Source organism: Brachycentrus maculatus, unplaced genomic scaffold (assembly GCF_059751285.1).
Source record: "Brachycentrus maculatus isolate JH-2025_06_01 unplaced genomic scaffold, ASM5975128v1 h1tg000499l, whole genome shotgun sequence".
Lineage (NCBI taxonomy): Eukaryota > Metazoa > Arthropoda > Insecta > Trichoptera > Brachycentridae > Brachycentrus > Brachycentrus maculatus.
In genome coordinates this window covers 442,174-455,000 of record NW_028281245.1, presented here as the reverse complement: position 1 = coordinate 455,000, position 12,827 = coordinate 442,174, and the positions used below count along the sequence as shown (strand labels likewise).

Here is a 12,827-nt window from a genome sequence, read left to right as displayed (position 1 = left end):
TTCATTTAAAAAAAATACATAGTTAAATGTGAATTACACCTCTATGTTCTTATCTGGTTAAAGGATTTTTTTGATGAAATCCCTTTTATGTTTAACAATAAAGATTGGTATGATATTAATATAACGTGTAGAAATATTTTATAACTGTTTTAATTTTGGGATTAATTCAAACATCAAAAGTATTTTACAATTTACGGAAATTAAAATAATTCACAGAGTTAAAAGGTATCTTTAATTTACCATACATGTAATAATATGCATAAATATTCCGTGTTTGCTCCAAATAAGGCATATAATTGACATATTTTTTCGAGAAATAAAAATACTTTGTGTTTTGATCCACTCACATTTTTATTAACCAACTAGTTTCGGCAACAACCTGTTGCCCTCTTCAGGGTTTCATTTATTACTAAATATATATAGAAACTAGTTGGTTAATAAAAAGGTGAGCCGATCAGAACACAAAGTATTTTTATTTCTCGAAATAATATATCAATATGATCCACAAAGTTAATGCTTTCAATATTCAAAACATATAATTTACGTCTGGTAATTTTTGATTAGATTTTAGTATTCTTGGGTAAATACAGGATTATGTCTAAATTGATTATGTTTAGTTAGATAAGTTGGCATTACCATAATGGCAGTTTATTATTTTATAGTTCAGATCAAAAAATAATTACGGCACATGGTAATACAACCAGTTTTCTTATCGATTCTATAACCTCTATATGCAAATAATATTTTACTATGAAAATCAAATTTAAAAATAAATTGATTATAATGACTGTTTTATTAAGCAATTATTATTTATATGATTCTTACCACAAAATGTGAAAAATTGTGATTTATGTCGGTGTGTGATATCACCTATCATATGATTTACATATGATAGGTGATTTACGTATGATAGGTATCTTAACTTGGCATGAAGCGGTTATCGTTTTTATACGAAGCTTACAAACTGGCATTTGGCTGGCTTAAGAGATCACTTTACGCACTTGTGTAACGTTCTCCATTCTGCTTAATATTGGACAACCACATTGCATTTATTTTTCAAATATGTATCCATTTTTACAATGTTGTTGGATTCCTTTCGTATGGGAGTTTTGATTGGAAAAATTTTAAAGCCATCGGTACATAACTTTATAAGATTTAATATTTTTAAGAAACGAATATTGACATTTTTATCAATATAGATTAAATAAAATAAAAATATCTATGCTAAAATAAAAGCTTAATCAAGTTAACGGCATTATCTATAACCTTACCTAACCCTTATCCGCACCCCAATGGTGCATAGGGCACTGCATCATATAAACGCAGTGTTATCTTCATCGTAAACACATGAAGGAAAGGCGATCAGCCCTCCGCTTCAGGTACCAGTCCAGGATAATATTGAATAAATATAGGAGTGAAAAAAATCACTTATATTTATTTGACCCCTCCCCTGGGAATTGAACCTGGGACCTCCAGAATGGTAGCCGAGTGAATGTTACACATGTATAAAGTATCACTTAAAGCTGCCTTTGACAGGTAGTAAGTATAAATACCTAGATTTCCGTTTCCTTCTTCATCTTTGTTGCGATGTAAAAATGTAAAAAAAAACTCCAAAGAAGAGATACCAAAATTTGTGAACAAGGATTTGTAGACACCAAAAATGTTATATTGATTACCCTGGACTAATTTATAAGCGAAGATTATTTTTCCTTCATTGAATTTATTGTCAACCCTGGGTAGAATCCAATATTTGTGTTAACAGATTTGATCATACTCAAAACATAATTATTATAAATTCAGTTTAGGCACAAGTTCTTAAAGTTAATTTAGCATAAACTTTCAGAAGCTCACAGTTTATTAGTAGTTTAACGTGTCCGTACATATTACACATGTAACCGGACTGCTGCGGTGGCTTCTTCAAACTTCGTCCGTTCTAAATATATATACTTTAGTAAAAACAGTTTCTTACACCCTCGGGCAAGTGACGCAACAAAATGGCGAAAGCTTTTAAGCTCTCCTCTCCCGATGTCGGTAAGGGTTCATCGAAAATAAATTCAATTTTGAAACATCAAACTTGAAGTTTTAAAATAAGTGTTCCTTGGATACATCGGTCAACAACGTTGGTAAACGAAAGGGTTATTTTATGAGAAAGGATTTTTATTTAAGTTCAGTACTGACGCACGACGACGGCGCTTAAAAATAATATAAAGCTTTTTTATATATTTAGATACTAAAATAATAAAAAACTACGTATAAACATTTTGCACACTAGGACCCTTATCACAGTTGTGTCGCCTTGCTGTAAACTCATGTAAACCGCGATATAAACTCAATAACTCTGAATTTTCACCGCAAAAATGAGGCTGTTATTACATATATCGACTCTCGATAAATATATCGATTTTTATCCTTTGTCAGAAAACTGTTTATTTTTCCAATTTATCGAGTTTATATCGTGGTATATATTGTTATATATTGGTATATATTTTTTTCCGCCTCCGTAGTGTAATGGTCAGCACGCTCGGCTACCGTTCTGGAGGTCCCGGGTTCGATTCCCAAGGGGGGTAAAAATAAATATAATATTTTTTTCACTGTAATACTTATTCAATATTACCATGGACTGGTACCTGAAGCGGAGGGCTGATCACCTTTCCTTCATGTGTAAAACGATCATAATAACACTGCGTTTATAAGACACAGTGCCCTATGCACCATTGGGGTGCGGATAAGGGTTTTATATATATATATATATATATATATATATATATATATATATATATATATATATATATATATATATATACATATTTATATATATATATACATATTTATATATATATATATATATATATATATATATATATATATATATATATATATATATATATATATATATATTGTTAGTCGAAATCATTGTGGTTAGGGCTAAATAATCACTCAAAGTCTTAACGAATATTAAATACGTACATAAGATTAATTAAATTAGTCGTAAGCCTTGTAAGAACCAGACTTACAAATTCTTATTTGCCTACGTTGAGATGTCAATTTAAATGAAATTACATTAAATGATTTAGCTTAACTTTGCAGTAATATTATCTATCTATTTGAAATTAATCTTCAACTTAGTTAATTGATATAGATAGATATCGCATTATAGATCAGCATGCTTGGTTATCGTACTGGAGGTCCCAAGTTTGATTTTCAGGAGGGTCAAAATAAATGTAGGTGATTTTACACTCAAATATTCATTTGATATTACCCTAGACTGGTACCTGAAACGCAAGGCTGATAAAATTTCTCTTTTGTATTTAATGGCCATGATAACACCGCTTCTATACGATGCGGTGCCCTATGCACCACAAGGTGAGGATAGGATTTAACAGAGAAAGATTTCCTTTCTTCTATTTTTTTTCGGTGTGATCCAATCGATTGACAAAATTGCGATAATTTTTTAAGTTGCTTTTTTGTATAGTACTCTCACAGTTCCCATGAAATCTAGAGTCTAGATAAGTTTTATTTACAGTAAAAATTATTACAAAATTAAAATTAGCAATGTCCGATTATTCTAGATGCATTCATAAGATATTTTTAGTACATCAATAAATACCTTTAAGTCAAAATTTATAGAACAATTTTTGGATCTCTTGCTATGAACTTTATGGTGATTATTAGCTTCCCTAATTTGTATAATTTTTTTTAAACCTTTTCTTTTAAAGTTTTGCATTTTTTATTACTTATACTTATCTTTTCTTTTTTCATTATTTTAATTTTTTCAATTTTATTGCAATTATTATTATTTTCTATGTAATATTTTGTAATAGGCAGTAATGCCGAAAATAAATAAATTAATAACAAACTAAAATCCTACATGATCAAAAAATGTCATCATTAATATTTTAATCCTTATACCGTTGTTGTTAATACCCTAAACGTTTAAATATTTGATCTCCCTTACGTTTAAGCTTAATTTTCTCACAAATTAAACAAACCAGCCTTTCCCAAAATTAACCATTCTAAATATGTTTCTCCAAAATACGCGTCATTTACTAGAACCTCTTCGATCAAGTTCCAGAACCTTACTTATTTTAATTAATTTATAAACAAACAACTTACTTATACAAGTATACATAGATCCTTTGTAACGACCATACCCCAGTCGCTACGTACGAAATTGTATTAATCAAAGCTTCCGAAAAAACTCCCTTTTTAGCAATTTGTCGAACAAATATTTGAGACACTAAATTTTAAGAAATAAATTGCAGTATTAAAAATATTAACATGTATTAAATATTTATGTAAATATTTTATAAATTCCATCATGACATATCGCCCACTCCTTTCAACAACGTCATAAATCACAAAAACTTGATTTTTCAGGCGATCATTTTTAAAGTTCGAAAATATAATAAAATGTATTAAAAATAAATACTGCGCAGCAGATCTTTTTAGGTAAAACCTGAAGGTTTTTTCTCTATTTGAAAAATATTAAGTATATTTAAAAAAAATATTATACAATACCTTTTCTTCAAAATTCAAAAACAACACGTTCTGTCCTTTAGCGGGTAAATATTAAAAATATGCCTCATTTGCTGGGAAATAGTACATTCTGGGCATTCCGAAAACATGCACAACTGAAAATTGACGATTTTTGATAAATAACGTTGTTGAAAGGAGTGAGCGATATGGGATAGAATGAGAGAGGACACCGCGGTCACAGAAAACGCGCTAAGAGTGTCTGTAATGAGACCCTTAGGAGCATATCTGGCAAGAGTCAACGAGATGGAATAAGGAACACCAGGATAAGAGAAATATGAGAGATCCAAGATGTCGTAAGGTGTGGAAGAAAACTAAGAAGATAATGGTATGCGCATGTGAGAAAACTGAAACCATCCAGACTGCCCCACATCGCACTGCACTGCCAACCTCAAGGTAGATGACTTCCGGGAAGACCACCAAAGGAAGAGAGGGAATCATTCCTCTTTTTAGTCTACTTACATCCTACTTTTGCCAACTCCATGCTTTATTACCATACGTTACGGTTGAAACAGGACTCCGTTGTGTACTGTCCTTTAAGCTTGATTGGTTTTTATTTGCTATAACTTATTTCAGTGCACCATTCACTCTGTTTCCAGTATTCACTCTCCTTTTTATATCTTTAACATCGTTTCCATCCATCGAAATCATACTGCCCAAATATACGAAATCATCTACCTGTTCCAAAATTTACCCATTTATCAATATTTTAAACCAGATCTACATTGATATCTTTCAAAAACCACCATTTCGATAACTGATTTCAGGGCACCATTTATTCTGCTCTCAGCATTCACGCTCATTTCATTATCTTTATCAATCTTTCCATCCCTAGAAAACATACTTCCCAATTCATCTGAGAGATTGCAGAATTACTGGAAAATTATAATACAGAACGACTGGGCTATAACACTAGGGTCTTAAATACAAACTATGTAGAATGTACGTACATCCATATACATTATATTACAAAAGTGTTAGGGATGAATGGTCCATAACCGCGGCTTAGCCTCTCGTCGTTCTTCGGTTTTTGGTAGACCAAATCGGTTTCACAAAACTTTGCTACAAACAACATCTGTTTTGGGTACGTAGCGGTATTGGTTATTTGCTTACTTGGGTTTTGAATCATATACCCCCGATGTACCTACAACTGATGGGAAAGTTAGCTTGATTATCTATACTAATAAACACTTTTTTACATTCTATTATTACTAAATAATTACCTCGTTTTCTTAAAATCCATAAGAAGTCATATGAATGTAAGAACTTCCTTTTTTGCCTTAATAATTAACGTTTTTGTTGGTAAAAAAAGGACAAGAAAAACAGTTTTTTTTACCCAGCCATCTGGGCCATGTTTAGCAAGTAACAGTTACTCACACAATACTAAACATTTCTCGTGGTAGGTAGGGTGCTTATTGACACCTGGCCAGAATTCAATATTCTCCTTCATCTTTGATGAGATGTCAACAACAAAAAAATACAAAAATAATCACATACTAGGGTTATGCTAAGATGAGTTATATAATAATAATAGTTAGCTAATTTTATTTTGCTTTTAATTATAGTTTTATTTAGGAACAGTAAAAAAATATACTAAAATTTATAATCAAAATACTTACATAAAAATTTAAATATTTTTTTGAAAAATCAGTAATAATATAAAAACGGACAGGTAAATGATATTAATATTTTTCTCAATTTACGAAAAAAGTACGTTAAGAGAGATATTTATCTCTTGTCACTTTTAGTATATGAATGTCAACAATGGTTTAACAAACAATCATAAGTCTGTATTTATTTCGCCGAGTTGTCGCTTAATTTATGGGTGTGTAAATTGTCGACGGGATTTTTTTCTGTGGCGAAACTACACAAATCATTTTGATCGCGTAAAAAAGAGATAAATTTTATATATTTCCACGGCAATGTAACCAAACCACCCCTAGACAGGACGGAGAATATCTATTGTTTTAAAAATGCAATGATATTTTTTTTAAATTATTATGTCTGGAAAAATGTATATTAAATTGTGTATATGACAGGTGTTATACTTATTATTTATTGGATTGAAAATATTTTATTCATAAATATAATAAACTATTGGAATGCTCACAAATTCGATAAGTTTTTTTAGCAGGCTTTCGAGAAAAATATACAGTTTTTTCGGCCACCTCAATAGCGTAGTGGTTATTACATTTACTATCCATGCTAGAAGCTCCAAGTTTCATTCCTATGAGGACCAAAATAAAAACATGGACTTTTTATTCAAATATTTCCGATTGAATCAACAGTTAACATTTTATCACTTGGAAAACATTCTTGGACAAGAAATGCTAATGACACACGGCACCATTTTTCATTAAAAATGTATTTGCATCTGAACGCCTCGGCGTAAATTTAATGATTATCCATTTTAAAAGAAAAGGGGATTCTTTGGTTATTCATACCTGATACTTACTTATTTTAAACTGTTTTTTACCATCATTTTCTACTGTTTAAATTAAATATCTAGCTAGCAAATTATCACCAGAACCAATAATTCTTTTGTTTTTCAAAAAAATTATAACTTTTCATTAGCTAAAAGAACGTATGTGCTTTTTTAACTTTAATTCAACATTTTATTTATCAATGTACCTACTAACTTTATTTTAATATGTTTTATATCATTAATATATTTTACTATCAAAAAATCTGTTTTTAATTATAAAATACAATTTTATAGACTCTAAAGATCACTGTTTCATTTTTATATTTAATATATATATATATATATATATATATATATATATATATATATATATATATATATATATATATATATATATATATATATATATATATATATATATATATATATATATATATATATATATATATATATATATATATATATATATATATATATATATATATATATATATATATATGTTTTAAATGTTTTAAATGTTAGCTACATAAAAAAAATATGCAAACACTATTTCTCAATACTGACAAATATGTATCTGTTATTGTCATATAATCATAAAAATTAAAATAATATATCTTTGTATTTGAGACAGTTATAAAATCTCTACGGGTCTTGTAAATTTTATAACGCTGAAACTTCGCGAATAATTATTACCTACATTTGCTACAAGTCACGAACTGAGTGTCCGTGGCAAAATTATAATATATTTTTATACACCTAGACTAGAATCATGCTTGTTTAATATTCCAATTCGATCGATATAAAAATAATAATAATAATAATAATAACTCTTTATTCCAGCTTGACTAAGTGGTGGGTGCAATACTTAGTCAGCCATATGTGTTTTACAACATTTTTTTATACAATGAAATTAAAAATAATAAAAAAAATAAGAAAGTGAAAGAAAAAAATAAAAATAAAATAAAATAACAATAATGAATTTGGAGAGATGTTGATGAACATTAGCTCGCTTGCAAAATAAATTAAATATAAATGAAATAATATTCCAACATCTTCAGTGTGTCCAAATACTTGTTTACAAATCTGAGTTTCTCTACTTAGGAGTTAGTATGACGTTTTGACATCTCAATTTAATGTCAAAATATGAAAAATTCCTAAGTAGAGAAATCCAGATTTAAGAACAAGTATTTGGACACACTCAAAATGTTTGCAAATACAGATTGAAATGAAATACAAACGAAGATTGTTTGCAAATACAGATTCTTGTAGTGTTTTATTCTCTCTGCCTACGCCTGTGGGAAAAAGCGCGTTGGTTAATAAGTTTTTTAATAATAAGTTAATAAGTTGGTTAATAAGTATTATATATATATATATATATATATATATATATATATATATATATATAAATATAGATATGTATATAAATATACATATATATATGTATATATATATACATATATATATATATATATATATATATATATATATATATATATATATATATATATATATATATATATATATATATATATATATATATATATATTATACATATATATAAATACGTGTATGTGTGTGCGTGTGTATGTGTGTATGTGTGTGTGTGTAAAATGTCGTGTAGATATCTAAAATGCATCCAGAAGTATGTATAATTACCACAAAACTATAAAATAATTCATATCAACATATTTTTGAACCTTTCTGAATATCAAATAAATTGCTTTTGTAGTTATACTAAAAATAGTTCTCAAAAAAGTCGCGTTGAAGACATTAATTGTGTTCATGACATTTCCGCATAAATTCCTGGGCGGTTTTTAACTTGTCACCATATAGTAAGCGTATACACACAGCCGTAAAATAGGTTTTTTTCTTATTAAAACTGCGCAAAGTAACGGCGATGCGCCCCTGTAAATAATAAGTGTGCGGTAACTCATACAATCTCGGATGAAACCCAAGAAATTCATATTAAAAAGTAAGGATTTTCTTGCGATTCTTTTGCCGAGCTCTACAATATTACAATACGAGAACCTTTTTCATTCGAAAGCAGTTTTGCTCCGGTATAAAATGTATTGTGTCTCTTAGGCATCGGTACAGATACGACGGCATAGTAGCAGAAATAAAATATAAAGAATTTTGTACCGATTCGAGACTACAAACTAACAAACTATATAGTGAAACTGCTTGACCTCTCGGCTTTTGCAAGTCTAAATTTATGCATTGTGATTCGTAGTATGGTATACACAACGTACAGATTTATATTATAAACACATGCTTTGTTCCAAATCGTTGAACAATCTTGAATAGTTTCATTTTAAATAAAAATAATAACAATTTATTTTGTAATATTCCACTAGAAAATTATGAAATGCATAAAACAAATCAAAATGATTTATTTTCGTGTATTCTACTCGCAAATTTTCTAAATAATAACAAAAAACTATAATATAATGAATTGATTCGGTAGTCACTTTGAAGTAATATCTATCCATTTGCAATTAAAGTTTTTCTTGGGAAAAACCCACCTTGGTATTTACCAAGTAAAACTTAAATTGAAAATCTTCTAAAGTTACTCTCTGATTGCTTAGAAATTGTGTGCACAAAGTTGCATTTGAATACCACCTGCGACAAGTGTTTTTATCTGTGACAGGAAAAAAAATGTTCGTTATAAATATGAATATAACAAAATTGCCTTTGTAATTGTATTATTAGGTTTATAACAATTTCCAAAGTCGATATTTTAGTTTTGTTTAGTATTAGACCTGAAACCAAATACGAGTTGGTCTAAACTCTAGCACTAACTCACCACTTGTATCCAGATTGATTACAAATAACATAGCCTCGCAAAGCTAAACCGATGTGGATTTACAGTAAAAATACTTCAGTATGTATTTATTTAGATTAACTTATTAGGTTTCAACTCTGCCCAGATTGATTGCAAATTTTGTTATTCAATTTCGTTGGAAGTAAGTTACGAAATAGGGGAGAAAGGAGTGCGTAGATTGCAATAGGAATGACAAAATAAATAATGCCTTCAATTTAAACCCTTCGGAAAATATTTATTATAATATGAAGGGCCGCTTTTGGCGAGATGGATTTATGAGAAGGAAACACCTCTTGAGTGAGAAGTGACGGAAAGGATTTATAAGAAAAACAAAGGCTTTACCGCAAACAGGGCAGTGGAATTATTCTTCTGGGAAACTGAAATTATTTTCAGGAAGGCAGAGCTTGCGGTCATATATCTTACTCGCGGTTTCAGCTAAATTCTTTTAAAATTGTTTAATTTCTTTTACTTCTACCACATGCTTGTTAAATTAGTCTGTATTTTATTACTCTGGTTTTTTTGAGATAATAAATCAACCAGAAAACAGATAACAAAAGAGAATATATAATTTTTGCTGCTATATTATTTTTTTTATTATTTCAATACAATTCGCATAAATAATTTATAGTTTTCCCGTTAAAAACGACAAAGTACCTTAAATTATATTCGGTTTAATATTTCATGATATATTATTCGAAACGTTCTGAATTCATAATCATAAATATGTTTTTGAAAATAATGATAATGGAAATACAATACATAATATTTTTTGGGTACTTGTATATCAATTTATTACCTGTTAAGATACTTTTTGAAATATAATACAAAATAAATTTAAGCGATGTACCTTTTACAGTTATTGAACTAATAAAATTTGATATTCGATGAAAATATTTAAATTTTATTTTATTACAAGATAAAACATTGAAACCACTACGGCACCATCGCATCAGACATTAACGTCATGACATTGAAAATTGACACCATCACATTGAGTATTGACACCATCATGACATCATTAAATCGAGCATTGACACATCATGACATCATCACATCGTACATTGATACCATTAAAATATCATCACATCGATCATTGATACCATCATGACATCATCACATCGAGCATTGACACTATTTTGACATCATCACATCGAACTTTGACAGTTTACATGCAATCAAATACGCCATGGCCAAATGATATATTTGTAAGAATTGTTTTCGCGCATAGCTGTTTGTCTGTCATAAATAATAATTTGTTGAATATATCCACTGTGGGGAGTTTGTCTCGATATTATTTTTATTTTATTTTTTGGTAAACAATAGAACTATTAAATAATAACACATTTTCTCGTACCACCCCAACAAATAATATAATTCAGAATGGAGTGAAATAAATTATATAATTTTTTTACTAGTTTTGTTGTATTTAGGGTGTAACGTATAGTTTTAAAGATGCATTTTTTTAAATGTTTTAAACTAATTTCAGTTTTACATATCCCATTTTAAGTTTTTAAAGAGATTTATTTTGCAACATTTTGAGTGTGTCCAAATACTTGTTCACAAAATCTGGATTATCTCCAATTACAGGAGTTATTTTCATATTATTTTTTGACATCTCATCAAAGATGAAGAAGAATATGGAAGTCTGGGCATTTACGGGGCTTACGACCGTCATAGGCTGGTTTAAGTGATCATTTTACACACGTGTAACATTCACCAATTCTACCCATTATTGACAACCACACTACTCAAACTCTTGGAAGTTCTATATATATGAACCAATTTAGAAACCTTGTTCATGAATCACTAGAACTTCACTAGAGACATCTATTGGTGAGATGTAAAGAAGCTTTTTATTAAGCAGAAACTCTTATATTAGTATGTGAGATCCGAATCCTGGATTATAATCACACACATGAGAAACGCCAGAAAATACCATTTTCATTTTTATTATTAAGCTTATAATTTGACCAGATAATTTATTTACAACATTTTGAGTGTGTCCAAATACTTGTTCACAAAATCTGGATTAATTTGAGATTTGGATTAATCTGGATTAATCAAGAATTTGAGTAGTGTGGTTGTCAATAATGGGTAGAATTGGTGAATGTTACACGTGTGTAAAGTGATCACTTAAACCAGCCTATGACGGTCGTAAGCCCCGTAAATGCCCAGACTTCCATATTCTTCTTCATCTTTGATGAGATGTCAAAAAATAATATGAAAATAACTCCTGTAATTGGAGATAATCCAGTTTTTGTGAACAAGTATTTGGACACACTCAAAATGTTGTAAATAAATTATCTGGTCAAATTATAAGCTTAATAATAAAAATGAAAATGGTATTTTCTGGCGTTTCTCATGTGTGTGATTATAATCCAGGATTCGGATCTCACATACTAATATAAGAGTTTCTGCTTAATAAAAAGCTTCTTTACATCTCACCAATAGATGTTTCTAGTGAAGTTCTAGTGATTCAAGAACAAAGTTTCTAAATTGGTTCATATATATAAAACTTCCAAGAATTTGAGTAGTGTGGTTGTCAATAATGGGTAGAATTGGTGAATGTTACACGTGTGTAAAGTGATCACTTAAACCAGCCTATGACGGTCGTAAGCCCCGTAAATGCCCAGACTTCCATATTCTTCTTCATCTTTGATGAGATGTCAAAAAATAAGATTTATTTTGAATGAGTTCAAACCTTTGTATACTAATACTGGATTTAATTATTGATAACAACCCTTTTGTGGAGTTATATCTAGCATCTGTGTACAAAGACTTGAATATATGGTACTCATAATATCCTTACGGATGTACTTTTTTCTAATTATGATTTTCACATTATCCTTTGCAGATAAGCAAAGGGTGGATTCTAGGAGCCGAGCTGTGTGACATGTGGACCTCGAGTGACGTCCTTTGCTGTACAGCTTCTATTCTTCACCTTGTAGCCATTGCGACTGACAGGTAACTATACATTCGCTTAACAATGCTGTTCCGAAATTTACTTTATACAGAGTTATATTATCTTCTTATCGTTTGGCAGCTTTT

General features: G+C 29.3%; 1 protein-coding gene across 1 annotated transcript in view; it reads left to right on the top strand.

The window, feature by feature from the left end:
* Positions 1-12,827, top strand: part of LOC148301933 (5-hydroxytryptamine receptor-like) — a 36,833-nt gene that overhangs the window by 13,119 nt on the left and 10,887 nt on the right. Inside the window, exon 2 of the mRNA XM_088272476.1 lies at positions 12,634-12,743. Coding sequence (XP_088128602.1) covers positions 12,634-12,743 — 110 coding nt within the window. The remainder of the gene's footprint in view (positions 1-12,633; positions 12,744-12,827) is intronic.